The following is a 21849-nucleotide window of genomic DNA, read 5'->3' as shown; positions in this document are numbered from 1 at the left end:
TCATTGGGAAGTTTATGAAGTCCATTCTGTGTGTGTACATCTGGCGAATGCAGCAATGTGTAGCATGCTGCGAGATAGAGCACGTGTCCCCCGCTGATGCCTGGAAGGAGTCGGAGGTATAGAAGGCAAGTGCCACAGTCACCTTCACCTCGATGGGCAGTGCAGTTCTGTTGCCGCTGGTAGGTTGTAGTTCCGCCTGTATGAACTGGCATATCTCTGTCAGCACTTCTTTTCGGAAGTGCAGCCTTCTAACACACTGTGCCTTAGAGAGCTGAAGGTATGAGCGATGTTTCCTGTAAACTCGTGGGGAGTAAGGCCTCCTCCCCATACATCTGCGACCTCTTCGATTTTGTTGCAAATGATCAACAATTAGCCTTCTTCCAGCTTGAAGCCATATGGCAATAGCAGCCAGGATGAACGGTTCCCGACCTAGGATGGTCCCCATCTTTTAAAATGTCCTTAAATATCCTTTATAAAACAAATTAGAAATTCACAAAAAACTTCACAATCGAAAGTATGCACGAATGCAGCGTCATTCTCCCAACCGTCTTATTCACTCACAACTGCGATTTCCTCCTTCACTTTCAACATGGCGCTGTTAGCGCTGGTGTTTCCTGGGTCCATCTGTTTTTTCTGGGCAGGTCCTTGGGTGCCGCTAAATCTGGCAAAATGCTTGAACGTTCCACCCGGGGCACTAGCGCAGCGATGTACAACGATTTGTGTCATCCCAACGGTCAAGGAGCGACGGGGCAGTAAGTTTTAGCGCTGCCGCAATACCATTGGCGAAAGTTCCGCCCAGGCCCAAAATCTTGTGTTCCTCATTTCATGCTCAAAAAAACAATTTTGCACCCCGCCAAGGCACTAAATGGGGTGCAAATTAACCAAAAATCCAGCCCTTAAGGTAGTCTAAATTGGTTACCAGAAGAGGACATTGGCACAAATGCACAAACCCAATTTTGGGGTCCAAATGATGGTTACAATTGTTTCTAACAAATCACTGCTTTCTAATCATTTCCAGTATCATTCAGCAGTGCATATACCTTACTTTTATTACGTGGTAGCAGATGTTAAATTTGATCCTAACAGACAGATCTCAGCAGATGTTCATTTTTAATCAGGTTACCACCTAGGATTTTAATTTCTGTAATGTAACAACCAAAATTTTGCCCAATTATCTGCATAGTTTTTTTGGGGAGTAAATAAAAATCTCCAAGTTTCCCCAAAGATTTTGCACCAGTGTAATTCATTTAGGTACGATTGTTTTAGGTTACAATTTTTTTGCTTCATAGGGGTCGTAACCTGATGTCTGCGCCAATTTTTCACATTTAAGCAAGTTTGGCCAACTTCCATTTTTCCTAGGATGACATATGTAACCACTCCCCAAAAGATTTCTGGGGACTTAAGAAAAAGCAGCACACATTACAAAATCGGCGCATAAAGACACTATTGTTTTTAGGCAAAGTTTTGGAGGAAGTCAAGGCGGCAAAGAATATGCATCATAAATCTTAATTGTTTCAAAGTCAAAATGGATAAAATGGAGGTCAAATGCAATTCTTTCATTTTTGATTTTTTTCAAAGTACCACTCCACCACCAAACATCTCCTCACCGGGCTCAAAGGTCAGAGCGTCGGCCAACAGAATTTCTCCCTTGCCCGGACAGGGGCTCGGCTTCAAAAGAAGCCTGGGGGGGGGGGGCGGGGGAGGGGGGTGGAAGCCGAGCCCCGAGCCAGAGTCCGGGTGAGGGAGCGATTCTGCCAGCCGACGCTCCGATCCTCGAGCCCAGTGAGGAGACATTCGGTGGTGGGGTGCTACTTTGAAAAAAATCAAAAATGAAAGAATTCCATTACACTTTGTTGCCCCAAATGCCTAGCTTGCCGTTGTAAGCAAGTCTATTGTGCATGCGCAGACCAGGGTGTGGTCCATACTAGGGCATGCACCTTGGAGAAAGAGATAGAGGAAAGAAGGTTTGAGTGCTTTGTCCTGTTGTTTTGAGCTTGTTGCAAAGCTACAATTAAATTATGGGGGCAATATTGACAATGCCATACCTCGTGCAAACCTTCTGTATGATGGTGCTGTGGAGGAGAAGATTGATTAGGCATCATCACCTGAGGTACCTCAGAGTACGTAGGATGATGGGCAGGAGGCCTTACCCACATCGGGCATATCGAGACAGGCATTCATACCTGCACCTGAGTGATGCAGACTGTGAGAGAAGGCTGCATTTCCGCAAAGAAGTTGTAACCGAGATTTGTGAGTTAATAAAAGCAGACCTGCACCCTAGAAGTGACAGGAGGGCTGCTTTGTCAGTTGAAGTGAAGATTACAGCTGCACTTTCATTCTATGCATCTGGATCGTTCCAGGCCACAACTGGGAATTTGTACGCCATTTCTCAACATGCAACACATATCTGCATTCGGCAGGTAACTGCTGCACTATATGCCTGGAGGAGTGATTACATAAAGTTCCCCATGACCGCCCAGGCAATGCGTGACAGGGCTGTGTTCTCCAGGATTGCTGGCTTCCCAAATGTACAGGGCTGCAGTGATTGTACCCACATCGCCTTGAGAGCACGTTTGGAGGATTCTGAGATGTACAGGAACAGAAAAGGCTTCCACTCTGTGAACGTGCAACTCGTCTGTGACGACATGCATCGCGTATTATTTAAATGGTGAAGGATTGCAACGTGCCGCAGTACAGCGGGACCTGGTGGTACTTGTGCATGAAACACAAAAGGATGGTATGCAGGTACAGCAAGTGATCAGGAAGGCCAATGGTACCTTGGCCTTTATTCAAAGGGGGTGGAGTATAAAAGCAGGGAAGTCTTACTACAGCTATATAAAGTATTGTTGAGGCCACACCTGGAATACTGCGTGCAGTTTTGGTTTCCATATTTACGAAAGGATATACTTGCTTTGGTGGCAGTTCAGAGAAGGTTCACTCGGTTAATTCCAGGGATGAGGGAGTTGACTTATGAGGAAAGGTTGAGTAGGTTGGGCCTCTACTCATTGGAATTCAGAAGAATGAGAGGTGATCTTATCGAAACGTATAAAATTATAAGGGGGCTTGACAAGATGGATGCAGAGAGGATGTTTCCACTGATGGGGGAAGACTAGAACTAGAGGGCACGATCTTAGAATAAGGGGCCGCCCATTTAAAACAGAGATGAGGAGAAATTTCTTCTCTGAGGGTTGTAAATCTGTGGAATTCGCTGCCACAGAGAGCTGTGGAAGCTAGGACATTGAATAAATTTAAGACAGAAATAGAGTTTCTTAAACGATAAGGGGATAAGGGGTGAAGGGGAGCGGGCGGGGAAGTGGAGCCGAGTCCATGATCAGATCAGTCATGATCTTATTGAATGGTGGAGCAGGCTCGAGGGGCCGTATGGCCTACTCCTGTTCCTATTTCCTATGTTATCATAGCAGTTGATGCGAGATACCCTGGGAGCACCCATGATGCATTCATCCTAAGTGAGAGCACTATATCTGACATGTTTCAGCAGCAGTCAGAAGAGCAGTGCTGGCTGCTGGAGGACAAAGGGTACTGCCTCGCCACCTGGCTCATGATGCTCCTACGCGTAACCCGGACAGAAGCTGAGCGGGAATACAACATGTCGCACATTGCGATGCGCAGCATAATAGAGAGGACCATTGGCATTTAAGAACATAAGAACATAAGAATTAGGAACAGGAGTAGGCCATCTAGCCCCTCGAGTCTGCTCCGCCATTCAACAAGATGATGGCTGATCGGGCCGTGGACTCAGCTCCACTTATCCGCCCGCTCCCCGTAACACTTAATTCCCTTTTGAAGCAGCGTTTTCAATTCCTGGACAATTCTGGAAGCTACTTGCAATACTTCCCTGAGAATGTCAGGCAGTTCACTGTTTGTCTGCTGCATGTTGCACAACTTAGCCGTCATGAGGCAGCAGCAGCTGGTAGTAGAAGACCTACCTGAGGTGTGAGTGGCTGATGATGAGAAGGAAGATGCAGATGACGAGGAGGAGGACGAGGAAACCATGCAACTACCTGAACCCAGAGCACGACGGCAGAGGAGGGCGGGCCATCGTGCCCCTTTAATGATTGTTCGAGCCTTGCACCAGCAGCTCATCCATGAACGCTTTCCGCCTGAAGGCTCAGCGGCAACTATTCCAAATGGACCATGTTTACTGTTTGGCCCTGTTCCGTAATGTTGTGTGGTGTTAATGGTACAAATAATGTAAATGATTCAGTTATAATTGAAAATATATTTTATTCAAAATGTTAACATTTGTTTGTAAACTTTAATAAAAATATTCTTGTATCAAACTTTAAAGTATTCAGTTAAGATCACTTACAAACTTTAAGATAATTTTAAACTTGTAAATTTACATCACTTACAAAAAACTTTCAATTTGAGAACAGTTACAACAGTAACAACAATAACAACAACAACAGCAGCAGCAGCAAAGAAAGGTTGCATCCATCTCTCCTTCATCTTATTTTAAGACCGCCCGCTGCGTTGGTTGTGGTGACTCCACTCCTGCCCGCAGGCGGTGGCGCAGCATTTCTCGGATTGGTACCAAGCTTATTCTTTCGAGCATCTCGGGTAATACGCAGTTCTTGATGGGGGACATGGGCAGGCGGTAATGTGGAAGGCCCAGCTTGGGTCTCTTCAGAGGCTGGTCTGGGGATTGGAGTGGGAGTGGCAGTTAATTCTGTGGGGTCTGGGCATGTTCCCTTATTGCAGCAGCTACCTGCGACATTCCCTCCCTAATGTGCCCGGACAGTGTTTCCATTTCTCGCGAGTGTTGTTACTTCTCTCGACAGTCCTGATACCTCATCACCCACCTCACTGATGGTGTCCAGGAGTGATCGCGTAAGGTCAATGCTCTCCACCCATTGCCATCATCTGAATCACATCTGTTACATCCTGCACCTCAAGAGAGCGCTGTCGAGCTCTTCTTCCCCTCCTCACCTTGGGTGTGGCTCGCTGCATCCCACTGGGACCTGTAGCCTCAGACTGTGTGAAACCATGAAATGTCCCAACACTCGCACCACTCAGGAAAGGGGCTGACATCTTAATGGGCGACACCATCGCCTCCTCCAGAGTTAGTACAACAATGGGGGCTTCATCCTCCTCCTCCTCCACCTCCACCTCCTCCACCTCCACCTCCACCTCCTCCACCTCCTCCCCATGCTCTTGGTCTGGAAGGTCGGATTGGAAGATGTTCTCCTCTTCAGGCTCATCCGCGCCTGAATCTTCTTTTGCGTCAGTTTCAGTCTCGTCAAGGTTGGCCTCAAGTTCTACAAAATATAACAGAACAGACAAATGGTTAGCAGCAGAGGAGAGGGCAGGGCGGCATGAGTAGGCTCACACAGCACAGGCAGCAGGTTCATTTGAAGGACCATGATGAATGATAGCACATTGCATCCACCGAAACGTAGCTGACGGAGACATCCCCATGAACCAAAGCAGTACTTAACATTTAGTAAAGCCAGAAATTTGCAGGACTTACCCTCTCCCTCAAGTGTGGGCCCAGCTTGTGCAGTGGTGCAGTGGTGGTTGCTTTTCTGCAGGCAGGAGCCATCAAAGCAGTGACCCTGTCTTCCATGGGTGTCAGTGGGTGCCGATTTGCCTGGCCTCCTCTTGTTTGAGTTCTCTCTCTTTTGTTGTGTGCAACCTTCCTCTGCAAAGATGAAAATACAATTTGTTTTAGAGAGGGTGCCTTTTTGCTGGGTGGGACATATACAGCTGGTCACATTTACAATTGCAATTCCGGTGAATAAATGAAAATTTTACTTACACTAACTACTTAACCAAGGTCCTGCCACTTCTTTGTGCACTGGCCTCCGGACCTCGGGGTGGTCACCATTGCACAGTAATCTTGTGAAAGTTGGTTCCAGCATTTCTTCATTTCTTTTGGTGAAACCTGTGTGAAATTCTTGGTCCTTGAGCCGCATTGCATATTGCAGCTCCGATTTTAGTTCTCAAACACCACTCAGAATTAAAGTTCTCACACACAATGGCTGAATGCAGACCGGGAGGTATACTGGGCATGCGCGCCCATAGCAAGCACGTAAAAAACTTCATCCTTTTTTCGACACAGACATTAGGCTCCACCCCCCGAAGCTTAAGGACAGGCTGCGCGGCACCAATTTCAAAAATTAGAACGGAGAAACTTTCAAGCTGTTTTTGGCGTAGTCGTGCCCCCAAAAAACGGGCGTAACTCTTGAAATACACAAAAAAAAACAGCATTGGGGAAAATTGAGTCCATTAATATTTCTTATGGCTTACAATTAAGGTTCGAGAGACTGCATCGGGCTTGCTTTTTTTTTTAGGAACAAATTTCTTTCCTGCCCCAATATTTATTTTGAATCAATCAAGATTTTGGCAACATTTTAAATAATAAAGAGGAAGATATTGCCCTTTTTTTTTTTAAAAAGAGCCGTTACCGCCTCAAAGAAGGCGGCAATGGTTCAGAAAGCAATGACTGTTCGGTCGGCGTGGAGGGGCCGACATTTTGTAAATTGCCCTCCTTTATTTTTGGAGCGGTGTACGGGACCGTCCCGGTCATCTTCCCGCCCTGTCGGGCATGCGCTGACCCCATACCAACCAGAGGTGACCCCCTTTCCATCCCACATGGAAAGTTGTCCCCTGGGATATTGCCCCATGGGAAATTGCCCTGCGGGAGTGGATCGACCACCTGTCAGTGCCCCTGGCAGCTTTCCCCGACAGGAAGCTTCTTGTGGCTGGGTGGCCCGACAATGGTGGCCACGGGTTTGGCTGGGCTGCCAATAGGCAGCCGACATCCCCTCTGGAGTGCCATGCCACTGTCCCGGCCGAAACCCTCCCTGATGGCCCAGTGGACCTAACTGAAATGAACGCAGAGTTTGCAGCGGCCCTCCCCTTTAACTGATGATTCGGAGCGGTGGCCGACCCGACACAATGACACTTCCACTCTGGCGCCGCCCAGAACACTGCACTGACACCAAAAATAAACAAAGATCTCAATATCGCTCAAATCTCCATCACATGGATTGGGGCGGAGAAAAAAATAAATCGGTAAAAACACCCCGTTTGGGGCGGAGGGCATTTCAGCCCCAAAAAATTGTTAGGAGATACACTGAGCACTGGTGGAGAAGTGGGCTTGCCTCTTTTTCTCTTGCTGTTGATCGAGTGCAGGTGCCTCCGAACCAATGATTTTAGGGATGTCAGTCACTCCAAGACTTTCCAGAAACGATTGGTATGAAACTTGTATACTGCTGTTCTGTCGCTGCTGACACAATCTGAAACATTTAGAGACTGGTATTAAGATATTAGTAAAGATACCATTGGTCACAATATTTTAATGATATTGAGCCTGTAGTTGACACTCTGATCCTAACATTATATGACCTCTTAAATACAGAAACTTGACTAACATTATCTGACAGCCGCACTGTACTAACCAAAAAGGATGTTTAGATCTCCGTGATCTACCTAATTCATTGAATAGAATCATAGGGCCCGAAATTGATGAAGGCCATGGCCCGCCCAAGTGCTGTTCAAAGTACCGCCAATGGCCGAGAGACCGGGCGGTACTTTGCCAGGAAGATTCTTCTAAAAGAGGTGGCGATACCAACCGGTGGCAAAATAACAGCTTACGCCGTCAATCTGGGCAGCAGCGGGCGGGAGCTCTCAATCTCAGCAGCAAAGGCTCTTGCCGCCCAAGTGCCGCTGAGGATGGAGTCGGGTCCAGGGAGGGAGAAAGAGCTGAAAATGAAAAGCATTACAAAAAAATCAAAACAACGGAACACCTTCAGGGGACCCCATCCAGGTAAGTCACTGTGGAAATAAAATTACAAATATGTTCACTAACCTTTTTTCATTCTTCATACCTGCCGTCAGGGTTAGACCAACCTCCACGCAGCAGTCCTTCCCCCTGCTGGCGCTGACTCCCGCCCACTCCAGCCCAAGTGGGAACTGGGAGAGAGAGGAAACTGGAGGCAAACCTCAGTGGCAGTTGGTGACAGCAGGGCATCCAATATTGAGCCCAGAGAATAGTACAACACAGAAGGAGACCATTTGGCCCATTGAGTCTGTGATGGCTCTTTCGAAGAGCAATCCAGTTAGTCCCACTGCCCCGCTCTTTCCCCATATCCCTACAATTTTTTTTTCCTTCATTTATCCAATTTGTTTTTGAATGTTACCATTGAATCTGTATCCACCACCCGATCAGGCAGCGCATTGTCAATCTAAACCACTCGTTGTCTAAAAATGTTTTTCCTCTGGTTCTTTTGTCAATGACCTTAAATCTATGCCCTCAGGTTATTGACCCCTCAGCCATTGGAAACAGTTTTTCTTTGTTTACTCTATCTAAACATTTCATGATTTCAAACACCTCTATCAAATCTCCTCTTAGCCTTCTCTGCTCTAAGAAGAACAACCTCAGCTTCTCCAATCTATCCACATAGCTCTAATCCCTCATTCCTGGCACCATTCTAATAAATCTCTTCTGCACCCTCTCCAAAGACTTCACATCCTTTCTAAAGTGTAGTGCCCAGAATTGGACACAATACTCCAGCTGGGGCCGAAGCAATGTTCCCTTTAATTCTTTTTTCTACTGAGCGGACCACAAACGCCACCATTTGGCCCGTGAGCAAATATTATAACAGCTACTGCTACAACAACAACAACTTTAAAGCATGTATGGAGTAATGCCATATTGCCACCCCACTGTCAGACATGGTTCTATACAAGTTTAACATAACTTCTCTGCTTTTGAAAATGAACTCCAGTGCTTTATTGGCTTTTTCCAACCTGCATTGCTACTTTTAATGATATGTGAATCTATAGCCCGAGATCCCTTTGCACCTCTACCTCATTTAGACTCTTAGGGGTGGAAATTGCCCTTCAGAAAAAAGACTTGTTACTGACTCTAAGAGGCGGTAATGGGGTAGTAAGCCCTTTCTGACCGGGAGCAGGGACGATCCATCTGCAATTGCCCCCAGTCCGGGGGCAGCATAAACGGGTTTCCGTTGTGCTGCATTTTTCCGCCCCGTTGTCGGCTGCGCGCCACCCCCTTACCGACCAGCAACGACCTCTTTTCCGCCCCATGGGGGAAATTGCCTCGCAGGAGCATGGCTGCTGCCAGTCAGTGCTCCTGACAGCTTTGCGAGGTGGGAAGCTGCCAGTGGCTGGGCGGTACGGCCGCCCTTAAAGGGGAGGGCGCGCCGTTGTGGCCGCCATTTTGTTTTAATTGTTGGCCAACTCCTGAGTCAGCCCGACAATGGCAGCTGCAGGCAGCCCGGCCCCCCCCACATGGCTGCTGGCCCAGCCGAACCCCTCCCTGGTGGCTCAGTGTTCTCCACGGAGGCCTCGCCGCATCCCTCCCCTTTAGGTGAAGGGGACGGACGTTGTGACGCATCAGCGCGACGTGGCATGTCCGCGTCGTGCTGACATCATCACCACCACGCTGACATGGTCAGTACGGCGATGATGGACATTGCCCTACTCCCGACCCAAGCCTGCCTCGATACCGCCTCCAACAGCTCCCCAAAGTGTTGGGAGGCGGTGTCACAGTTAAAGAGCCGAATTTTCCGGCTCTTCCCTCCAACTCCCGCCGGATGTTAAATTCCTGGATAATTCAAAGTGACCTCCCCAGTTTCTCACTGAGGGCAATTTCGGCCCCTTATTTTCCAAGGATTAGGTATTCTCCTTCATCCTCCTACCAAAATACACCACCTCTCACTTATCTATTATTGAAATTCATTTGTCATTTACATGCCCATTCTGCAAGTTTATTTGTGGTAGAATTAATTAAAAACTTTTAGTTCGTCATCTACAAACTCCGTTTAAAAAAATACTTATCATAAATGACTGGGATATAAATGGACTGCATAATAATGCATTAACACTTCAGAAACGTCAGTTACACAGTTATGTGTCGACAAACAATCCAAAAGCTCAAGATGATCTGAAAGAAGCATATCTATTCGTATTCAACATCTTAACCCATCCTTCATGTCATTATAGAAATGGGTGCACAAGCAACAGATTTCTTATAGCACTGGCATGCTTATAGCATCCAATAAGTAATTAGAATATTAATCACAATGCAACCAGACAACCAACAAATATAAAGTGCTGCTGTTCTTTAGATCTTTATTAAAAAGAATTGAGCAAAAACAGGTATCCATATTTTCAACTCCAATCACTTCCATTAATAACCAATGCGTATAAGGTGGCCAAGGTTAGTGGGAAACTAGAAGATTGGGAACATTTTAAACGACAGCAAAGAATGACTAAGAAAGCAATAAAGAAAGGAAAGATAGATTACGAAAGTAAACTTGCGCAAAACATAAAAACAGATAGTAAAAGCTTTTACCGATATATAAAACGGAAAAGAGTGACTAAAGTAAATGTTGGTCCCTTAGAAGATGAGAAGGGGGATTTAATAATGGGAAATGTGGAAATGGCTGAGACCTTAAACAATTATTTTGCTTCGGTCTTCATAGTGGAAGACACAAAAGCCATGCCAAAAATTGCTGGTCACGGGAATGTGGGAAGGGAGGACCTTGAGACAATCACTATCACTATGGGGGTAGTGCTGGACAGGCTAATGGGACTCAAGGTAGACAAGTCCCCTGGTTCTGATGAAATGCATCCCAGGGTATTAAAAGAGATGGCGGAAGTTATAGCAGATGCATTCGTTATAATCTACCAAAATTTTCTGGATTCTGGGGAGGTACCAGCGGATTGGAAAGCAGCTAATGTAACGCCTCTGTTTAAAAAGGGGGCAGACAAAAGGCAGGTAACTATAGGCCGGTTAGTTTAACATCTGCAGTGGGGAAAATGCTTGAAGCTATCATAAAGGAAGAAATAGCGGGACATCTAGATAGGAATAGTGCAATCAAGCAGACGCAACATGGATTCATGAAGGGGAAATCATGTTTAACTAATTTACTGGAATTCTCTGAGCATATAACGAGCATGGTAGATAGAGGTGTACCGATGGATGTGGTGTATTTAGATTTCCAAAAGGCATTCGATAAGGTGCCACACAAAAGGTTACTGCAGAAGATAAAGGTATGCGGAGTCAGAGGAAATGTATTAGCATGGATAGAGAATTGGCTGGCTAACAGAAAGCAGAGAGTCGGGATAAATGGGTCCTTTTCGGGTTGGAAATCGTTGGTTAGTGGTGTGCCACAGGGATCGGTGCTGGGACCACAACTGTTTACAATATACATAGATGACCTGGAAGAGGGGACAGAGTGTAGTGTAACAAAATTTGCAGATGACACAAAGATTAGTGGGAAAGTGGGTTGTGTAGAGGACAGAGAGGCTGCAAAGAGATTTAGATAGGTTAAGCGAATGGACTAAGGTTTGGCAGATGGAATACAATGTCGGAAAATGTGAGGTCATCCACCTTGGAAAAAAAAACAGTAAAAGGGAATATTATTTGAATGGGGAGAAATTACAACATGCTGCGGTGCAGAGGGACCTGGGGGTCCTTGTGCATGAAACTCTTTTGATCCCAAAAAGTTAGTTTGCAGGTGCAGCAGGTAATCAGGAAGGCGAATGGAATGTTGGCCTTCATTGCGAGAGGGATGGAGTACAAAAGCAGGGAGGTCCTGCTGCAACTGTACAGGGTATTGGTGGGGCCGCACCTGGAGTACTGCGTGCAGTTTTGGTCACCTTACTTAAGGAAGGATATACTAGCTTTGGAGGGGGTACAGAGACGATTCACTCGGCTGATTCCGGAGATGAGGGGCTTACCTTATGATGATAGATTGAGTAGACTGGGTCTTTACTCGTTGGAGTTCAGAAGGATGAGGGGTGATCTTATAGAAACATTTCAAATAATGAAAGGGATAGACAAGATAGAGGCAGAGAGGTTGTTTCCACTGGTAGGGGAGACTAGAATTAGGGGGCACAGCCTCAAAATACGGGGGAGCCAATTTAAAACCGAGTTGAAAAGGAATTTCTTCTCCCAGAGGGTTGTGAATCTGTGGAATTCTCTGCCGAAGGAAGCAGTTGAGGCTAGCTCATTGAACGTATTCAAATCACAGATAGATAGATTTTTAACCAATAAGGGAATTAAGGGTTATGGGGAGCGGGCGGGTAAGTGGAGCTGAGTCCACGGCCAGATCAGCCATGATCTTTTTGAATGGCGGAGCAGGCTCGAGGGGCTAGATGGCCTTATCCTGTTCCTAATTCTTATGTTCTTATGTTCTTATGTTCTTGAACCAGCACACTCCGCATGTAACATGTCAGAAATGTAGCATTTGTGCAGAAAAAAAATCACATACAAAATCTACGAAGTGCAGCCGCTGCTAAGTCCCCAGCAACGGATTACATATGCCTGGAGTTCATCCTCACCCACCTCTCTCTATCCTTCTTTTGCTATCTCTCTCTCTGTGCCCCTCTCTCGCTCTCTCTGTCACTGAGTCCCTCTGCCCTTGTCTCTCTCTCCATCTCCCTCTGATCCTGTCCCAGTCTCAGTCTCTATCACTGCCTCTGTTCCTATTCCAGTCTGTCTCTCTCTCCCTCTGTTCCAGTCTCACTCGCTCCCTCTGTCCCAGTCTGTCTCTCTCTCCCTCGCTCCCAGTCTCACTCTCTCTCCCTCTCTCACTCTCTCTCCCTCTATCCCAGTCTGTCTCTCTCTCCCTCTGTCCCAGTCTCACTCGCTCCCTCATCCCCAGCTGCTCTCTCTCTCCGCCCCATCTCTCTCCACCGCTCCCCCTAAACCCCGCCCGTCTCTCTCTCTTTCTCTCTCTAGCCCCCTTTCGATCCTAGCTCTTCTCCCTACCACCCCCGCAGATCCAGTCATCTCATTGCACAGCATGTGCGGCAGGCCACAACGGTAGGGGTAGTACGCATGCGCGGCTTCGGCAAAACCGCACGTGTGCAAAAGGGCCGCAAAATCGTTGGTGCTTTATCGGGCCGCTCCACCGCTCCAGCTGCTGTCCGGCTTTGCACAGCAATTCAATTCAATTGCGCAGCACCTCAAGGGATTAGTGCGCGCACCTTAGAGGGAACAGTGGGCCATACTAGTGTTTGATATTGGTTTAGAATAACTTCCATGCTTTTGTAATCTATGCCTCTATTTATAAAGCCCAGGATCCCTTATGTATTATTAAATGCTTTGTTAACCTATCCTGCCACCTTCAAAGATTTGTGCACAAACACCTCCTTTAAAATCTGTTCTTGCATTCCTTTTAAAATTGTACCATTTAGCTTGGATTGTCTCTCCTAATTCTTCCCACCAAAATGTATTACCTCACAGCTTTCTGCGTTGAATTTCATCCTCCATGTGTCTATTCATTCCACCAGCCTGTCTATGTCCTCTTGAAATCGATTACAGGTGGAGTGTCTGAAATCCGGAAACCTCGGGACCGAGGCCCTTCCGGATTTCGGGTATTTCCGAATTTCGAAACTTCTTTCTGAAGTCCCGAATCCGGAAACGCCCGGGCCGAAGTTCAGGTATTTCCAGATTTCTGAACGTCTTTCCGACGTCCCGAATCTCTAAATGCCCGGGCCGAGGTAGTAGGGGGATAGGGGGGGAAATCGGGTGGCCAGAAGTCAGGCGGCTGAGGCTGGGAGGCCGGAGGTCAGCAGGCGGCTGGTCGTAGGTCAGACGGCCAAGGTAATGGGGGCGGGGCGGGGTGTTCGGGCGGCCAAGGTCGAGCGGCCTATCCTGGGGTGGTGGCCGAGGTGGGTGTTGGGGGGAGGTGGGACGGCCGAGGTGGAGGGGGTTGGGCGGCCGAGGCAGGGGGAGGTCGGGCCGAGGAAGGGAAGTCCAGATTTCGGAATATTTTCCGGGTTCCAGATGACCCTGCCACGGATGGGTCTGGTGTCTGGATTCTGGAAAATTCTGAATTTCGGAACTCCGGACACTGAACCCTGTACTATTTTCCTCACACTTTACGACACTTCCAAGATTCGTGTCATCAGCACATTTCGAAATGTGCCCTGTACCTCCAAGTCCAATTCATTAATGTATATCAAAAACAGCAATGGTCCTAGTACTGAACCTTGGGGAACACATCTGTATATTTCCCTCCAGTGAGAAAAATGGCCATTCACCACAACTCTCTGGGGGTGAAATTGCCCCTTTTTATAACCCCATTAGCACCTCTGGGGGGCACTAACGGGGTGCAATGGCGTTTTCACCCGGGGGAAGGGGGTGGGGGGTCGCTTCTGCCTCCTAGGAAATTGCCCCGGAGGTTTGTGAGGCACTGTCCCTGCAGTGCCGCTTCCTGGGCCGGCATGCTACCGGCAATGACATCATCGCTGTGCGCACCAACCCCTCACCGCCCCGCTGGCCACGGGGCTGGCACGGGTGAATGTCAAGGCCAGCTTCGCAGGTCGTGAAACTGGCGGACATCCGCCACCGTGCACCATTTAAAGGGAAGGCTATTAGCGCCCCGGGCCGCCATCTTTATTTGTTGGCCGACTCTTGCATCGGCCCAACAATGGGGGCCTTCACATCGACCAGGCCGCCATCGTGCAGCGCAGCACTCTGTTTTGGGAGCCAGGCTGCTGGCCCGGTCGATCGTGTCCCTGGTGGCCCAGTGGCGGCCACAAAAGGGCCCGTAGGGTGCACAGTAGCCCTCCCCTTTAATGGAAGGGGAGTGGCCATTGTGGTGTGTCACCGCCGCGCAGAGCACCTGCATAAAGCTGGACTCAGCGCCACGCTGCTGCCCCGGGAGCATCCCTCAAAGGAAGCGGAGCACCGGAGACAGCACTCCACATCCTTTGAGGGGCGTACAGCCCAATTCTGCATCGGGGGCGGGACGTCCGGGTCGGGCACAGGAAATCCTAGCCCCGGAAAGTTACTGCCTCCAATCGGAGCGAAGGGCAATTTCTAGCCCACTGTTTTCCATCCTTTAACCAATTTTATATCCATGCTGCTATAGCCCCCTTTATCCCATGGGCTTCAATTTTGCTAACAAGCCTTGTATGTGCTACTTTATCAAATGCCTTTTAAAAGTCCATATACACAACATCAACTGCATTGTCCTCATCCACCCTCTCTGTTACCTCATCAAAAAAATCAATCAAGTTAGTCAACAAATCCAGGCTGGTTCTCCTTTGTTAGTCCAAGTGGCTGCTAATTTTCTCCCAGATTATTGTTTCTAAAAGTTTCCCCACCACCGATGTTCAACTGATGGCCTGTAATTGCCAGGTTTAACTTTCTTCCCTTTTTTGAACAAGGTGTAACATTTGCAATCCTCCAGTCCTCTGGCAATACTGTGTCTAAGGAGGATTGGATCATCAGCATCATACGCAGTCCCTCGAAATCGAGGAAGACTTGCGTCCACTCTAAAAGTGAGTTCTTAGATGACTGAAGAGTCCAATACGAGAATTACAGTCTCTGTCACAGGTGGGACAGACAGAGTCGTTGAAGGAAAGGATGGGTGGGACTGGTTTGCCGCATGCTCCTTCCGCTGCCTGCGATTGCTTTCTGCATGCTCTTGGCAACGAGACTCGAGGTGCTCAGCGCCCTCCCGGATGCTCTTCCTCCACTTAGGGTGGTCTTTGGCCAGGGATTCCCAGGTGTCGGTGGGGATGTTGCATTTTATCAAGGAGGCTTGGAGGGTGTCCTTGAAACGTTACTCTGCCCACCTGGGACTTGCATGCCATGTAGGAGCTCCGAGTGGAGCACTTGCTTTGGGAGTCTTGTGTCAGGCATGCGAACAATGTGGCCTGCCCAATAGAGTTGATCGAGTGTGGTCAGTGCTTCGATGCTGGGGATGTTGGCCTGATTGAAAACGTCTTCCCAGGGGATTTGCAGGATCTTGTGGAGACATTGTTGGTGGAATTTCTCCAGCGATTTGAGGTGTCCACTGTATATGGTCCACATCTCTGAGCCATACAGGCAATACTGTGTCTAAGCTACAGCTACAATCTATTGGTTCTTTTGGAAGGGAAAGATAGTCTGTGCTGACTTCTGCCCTGATTGAAACCGGGTTCCAGCAGTCTATAGCTGGGCCTTCAACAGCTCCTCGATGTCACCACCATGGGCATCTCAATTGTCCTTCGTAGAGGTTCAACAGTCTTGCACCTCTCAAGTTGTAGCCACTGGGGAACCACCTTGGAATGGCATCACAATTGGAGTAACAAGCACAGTGTTGACAGCACTAGGGTTTGCACAAGGGTGATTTTTAATTCTTTATGCTCAATAAAAGCATTTGGCAAATGAAGAGTGCAGATGTTTGGTGGAGTAGTTGTTCTAAGAGCAACACCCAAGACGTTTTACCGATCAAGGGCATTCAATTGGTTAGTGTAAGGAATGGGTAAGATGGAAGCAGGGTCTGTCGGTGTATTGAGATGGGTAGGTTGGAGAGGGGGGAGCGACTCTTCAAGAGAATCTCTCTTCTATAAGTTGATGCCCGAGAGCTCTGGCAGGTGGTAGCCATCCTCAATTGGAGCCTCTGCCTCCTTGTCCCCTTCTACATGTTCCTGCTTCAGATCTTCCTCCCCAAGGCTTCCCACCTTTTAGAGTAAAGATTCGCAGCATACAGCAGACAACTATGAATGATGAAACATACTCTGCCCTGTATTGCAGGAAGCCTAGAGAGATGTCAAAGCAACAGAGCCATTGCTTTAAGAGCCCTATGGTTTGCTTTACGAGGACCCTTGTTCTGGAGTGGCTCTCGTAACAATGATAGACATCTGTGTCTAGGTTCCTCACAGGAGTCATGAGCCAGATGTTGATGGGATGCCCCCTGTCCTCAAGCAGCCAGCCTTTGACCTGATGGTTGGGTGGAACAAAGGAAATAATGTAGATTGAAGTTTGAAAGCTTCATGACTACTGCCAATAAATCGGGCATAGACCTGCAGTATTCTCGACCTGTAGTTGGACATTCAATGAATGGAAGCCCTTTGTGTTGTAGAAAAGTTCTTGTTCATGACAGGGAGCATGCAGGATTATGTGGGTGTATTCTATTGCTCCTTGTACCTGTGGAAACCTTAGCTATTCTGGACAATCCCAAAGTTCTTTCTTGTGGCTTGACAACCTCCATAGGGAAAGTGATGAATTGTTGGTGTCTCACAAATAGAGCATGTCACCTACTTTATTGAGGTGTGCACAGCAAACTGATGTTAATATTGCTAATGTCGCCTGATGGAGTCTGGAATGATCCAGATGCATAACGATGCAGTGCCACAGTTATCTTCACTGCCACTGGCAGTACTGCGCATGCCTGGTCCTGGGCTCCAGTTCCTGCTGTAGCATGACAGAGCTCAGTAACTGCCTCCCTTCTGAAACAGAGCTGCCTTACACACATCAAATCTGAGGATATGATATGAGATTCTGTTTCTCAAGACCCGCATATTTTAATGACTCCTGAGCACTCCCTTCCTTTTCCCTTTCCTGGTAGCCTCTCCACCTCAGTGCTGCTTTTCCTTCTGCTGCTGTCTTCCCTTCTCATCTGGCTGCCTCAAAGTTAACCAAGCAGCATACCTATATTGCAAAATAGTGCTGAAACCAATGGTGGTAAAACTGCAGTACCTCACAAAATGACTCTCCAAAACTATCATACAGATATAAAACAGCCAAGAATCCCAAACAAACTGGCCGTAAAGCACCCCAGCAGCCTATAACTCTCTTTCGTTCTCCAGCTTAGTGGACTCACTTGGTTCCACTCTTACCTATCCAATCATAGCCAGAGCATCTCCAACAATGGCTTTTCTTCCCATCCCAGCACAGTTCCCTCTGGCGTCTTCTAAGAAACGATCTCTGGCCCCCCTTGACATCCGCTCGCGCCGGCCCCGCTGATATAAGCTAACTCAGCATACAATATGGATTGGTCCTAAGAGTTTTTGGTTCTGCACAGGTCAGTGCACAACTCAGAATAGATTTAGCCTGTAAGCCACTGGGGATCTGCTGAGAACACATCTCAAAATTTTACGTGTTACAAAAATCAGTAATACTACAGTCACTTACTTCTCAAAATGTTGATCAGAAATGGTGAGACAGTAGGTTTCTAGGATCTTTCGCAATTCAGCAAGGCAAATTGTGCCAGTTCTTTCAGGGTCACTCTTTATAAAAGCCTTTTGCATTTCTTTCCAATTCTGTTTAATTTTGTCACGCAGAATATCTTCCACCTAGTTGGAAAATTGAGCAGGAAAAATCAATGTAAAAGTAGGGAGACAGAGGTTAGGTAGTGTTGTTAGACAGAAAATATAGCATCATGTACCATCAGCTGTGTGATTCCTGAACTCCATATATGCAATATTAAACATGGGCACAAACTGATTATTTTATTTAAATCTTCAATGCCCAGCTATATACAGCATATATCCTCTGTCTTTTAAAAAATATATAATTTGGTCACTTTGAGACTTTAAAGGTTGATGCAAGTATCCTAGGTTTAGCAGATGCTGATAGTCAGTGGTTTAATTCCGTTGGTGGAAAAAACTGCAGCACATCCCATAAGCATTCTCTAACATTATTGCACAGCCAAAACCAATCACGATCCCCAAACAAACTGGCCCTAAAGCACCCCAGCAGCCTATAAAGCCTAACCAGAAACTTACCTTAATGGAGTTGATGGTGCCTTTAAATATTGTTGCTGCAACTTGCAGCCTTTTTTCATACTGAAGGGAGGCAGGGGCCGGAGAGGGGTTCGGGGGCTGGGTGGGGCATGGGTGATAGAAACTAACAAATCTGGTGATCCCAGACCAAATTTCCAAAAGGGTTCTGGTTCAGGTGCAGGACCCTTATTAACATTGTTTAACGAAGCCAGCGTTTATTTCCAACAGCCCCCACAAATAGGGATGCTTAATCTTGAACCTGTCCTCACCCAATGTCCATAGACTTCCAACCTCCAGCAGAAGCCAGTTGAGTAACATCAGTCAGAAGTGAGAATCCTAGTTGACTTTTCCAGGGATTCCAAGGCTACCCAAGCCACTACCGTGTTCAGATCAGCTCATCGAGCACAGATCCGAGGCATCAAACCTGGGAGCTCAGTAACTCATAGGCCCTGACATTAGCCGCCCCCGCCTAGCAAAAATCAGGCAGGAAGGCAATTACAATCTGGCCAACTACTTATCCCCTCTATTCCCGCTGCCTTCCCAATAATCTTAATCTACTCCTTTGAGTAGGTGAGGGGGACACCGGCAGGGAGATAGAAGGGTCCTGCTTTAAATATGGAGATTGGGTCCAATGATGTATTTAGGACCTGATCTCCAAATTTAGTAACAGGCCTGAATGGGGGAGAAGTGATGGCTTCCCCATTAGGCCAGACCTGCCTGGAGCTGGATGTGGGCCAGAAGATGCCCAGCACGGAAGTGTGAAAAATTAAATTAGTTTCCTTGTGGCCAAGATGAGCAGGGCCTCCAGGCCTCACACGGCAGCCTTGCGCCCTCCTTACTCAAGACTTCCGCTCCGCCCTCATCCCCTCAACTGATGGCAGGGGACCATTTCCGTTCCGGTCACTGGCCAAGTATTGGATCTGTCCATTTTTCGGGCATCACTCCAGGAAAATGTGTGTAAATAAGGCCCGGCCGTTGAGACCGGGTACATAGAGGCCCAGCCGATCTTACCAGGTGCCTGGCCACTTCAGGGTTCGCATACAGCGTACCAGTGCTTTCCCCCCTGCCCTTTAAAATCGGGGCCAGTGCATTTACTACTTGGAGTAATTAGAGAGCTCCTAAATAATGCATTTTGCTCTGTCTAAAGCATTATCTCGGTACGTTCCATCTTATGGTCCAACCAGTCCAGTAAATTACTGGTAAGTTAAGCAGTCATCTGTAATTGTTATATGCTTACAACATGGGCCAACTTCATCCCCACTGTGTCCCATATAGGATCACCTTAAGTTATTTTTTTAATGAATCATAATGAGGATTAATAGTCAGTGAGGATCATTTATTCTGGGACAGGGACTACATGATGGCCTTTTAAAAATAAAATCACTTAAAAAACCCTGGGAGAAAATGTCTGCAAACACAAATCTAATTGTGTGAGCAAGATTACATAGAAGCAGAACATTTGGCCCAACTGGTCTGTGCTGATGTTTATGCTCCACAGGAGCCTCCTCCCACCCTACTTCATTTGACCCTAACTGCAAATCCTTCTATTCCTTTCTCCTTCAGATACTTATCTAAATTTCCCTTAAAGGCATCTGTGCGATTCGTCTCAACTTCTCCTTGTGGTAGCAAGTTCCACATTCTAACCACTCTCTTAGTAAAGATGTTTCTCCGGAATTCTTTATTGGATTTATTAATGACGTTCTTATATTTATGACCACTGAATTAACATTAGTAGAAATATTGGGCCCAAGTTTCCACAAGAAAAAAAACGGGAGCCCCTCCGAGCTGGGCGCCCGTTTTTCGCGCCTAAATAAATCCTCGGTATTCTGCACCTACTTACAGGTCCTCTGGCCCTCGGCGCAGCCAGCACGAGCTGTGGGGGGGTGGAGCCAGGTCCCGGCACTGAAAACAGTGCTGGGACCTCTGCACATGCGCGCTACAGTCGGCACGCAAGTGCAGTAGCTCCAGGCGCCGAACTGTGTGGGAGGGGCCCGAAGCACGCAGCCCCTAGCCCTGGCCCAATGGCCTCACTGGGGCTCCTCCTACGGCCAGCTCCTGCTCCCCGCCTGACCAGACCAGACACTTGCTCCCCCCCCCCCACCGCCCGCCGACCAGACACCCGCTCCCCCCCCCCCGGACCCAAGACCCGCTCCCCCAACCCCCCGCACCGACCCGACACCCGCTCCCCCCCTCGCCCCAACCCGAGACCCGACCCCCGCTCCCCCCACCCTGCCCCGACCCGAGACCCGCTCCCCAGCCCCCGACTGACCCGACCCGCGCTCCTGTTCCCCGACCCAACGCCCCCCCCTCTCTCTCCCTCTCTCCCTCTCTCCCTCTCTCCCTCTCTCCCTCTCTCCCTCTCAGCGGCACGAACGGCTGCACAATTCTCCCTGGCTGAAGCACTTTCACACAGGTAGGAAGATGGTTTATTTAATCTTTTCTTGGCTTATAAATGTTTATTCAGGTTGGATTTATTTGTATAATATTTGTAGAAGTATAAATAAGGATTTATTATAGAATTTAATGAGTTGCCTTCCCCCCCCACCTCGTTCTGGACGCCTAATTTGTAACCTGCGCCTGATTTTTTAATGTGTAGACAAGGTTTTTTCAGTTCTACAAAAATCTTCACTTGCTCCATTCTAAGTTAGTTTGGAGTACGTTTTCACTGTGGAAACTTTGAAATCAGGCGTCAGTGGCCGGACACGCCCCCTTTTGAAGAAAAAATTCTGTTCCAAAGTGGAACTGTTCTCACTGACTAGAACTGCAGAAAAAAAAATGTGGAGAATTACGATTTCTAAGATAGTCCGTTCTCCACCAGTTGCTCCTAAAAATCAGGCGCGAATCATGTGGAAACTTGGGCCCATTGACACTGGGTGTTTCAGCAATCTTTTCATTTTGACTGCTCACATTTTAATTCACTCCACAGGAAATTCACAAAAGAAGCTTGATCAATTCCAACCAATTTCAACAACACCAACTTGCATTTATATGCCACCTATAATGTAAAAAAAAATCCCAAGGTACTTTACAGAAATCTAATCAGACAAATATTGATGTCAAGCCTAACGAGGAGATATTGGCCCAGAAATTCCGTCCTCCCCGGGTCCTGACGGAGTGTGCACGGACCCGGGAAGGCATCACAAAAGCCGGTTTTCAGCGCACAATGCGCATGCGCTAAAACCAGTTTTTCTGATCTGTCAAGTGCTTGACAGATCTTCCATATCTTGGGAGCGAGGACATTTGCAAGGGCAAGGGAAAGATTATGGTATTTACCCATATCTTGCCTAGCAAATGTTCTGAAAACTCTTGCGCCTGATAAAAGCAGGCACATAGCCTACTTTTACAGGCACA

The 21849-nt window shown here is 47.6% G+C and overlaps 1 protein-coding gene across 2 annotated transcripts in view; it reads right to left on the bottom strand.

The window, feature by feature from the left end:
* efcab6 (EF-hand calcium binding domain 6) overlaps positions 1-21849 on the bottom strand; it is a 190580-nt gene that overhangs the window by 100427 nt on the left and 68304 nt on the right. For both annotated transcript variants that reach the window (XM_070900566.1, XM_070900567.1), the window contains 2 exons: positions 17909-18069; positions 7128-7262 (listed from right to left, as the gene is read on the bottom strand). In XM_070900566.1, the coding sequence (XP_070756667.1) occupies positions 7128-7262; positions 17909-18069 (296 nt within the window). The remainder of the gene's footprint in view (positions 1-7127; positions 7263-17908; positions 18070-21849) is intronic.

The sequence above is a fragment of the Pristiophorus japonicus genome, chromosome 15 (genome assembly GCF_044704955.1).
Source record: "Pristiophorus japonicus isolate sPriJap1 chromosome 15, sPriJap1.hap1, whole genome shotgun sequence".
In the NCBI taxonomy this organism is placed as follows: domain Eukaryota; kingdom Metazoa; phylum Chordata; class Chondrichthyes; family Pristiophoridae; genus Pristiophorus; species Pristiophorus japonicus.
This window is presented reverse-complemented; position numbering and strand designations above follow the sequence as displayed.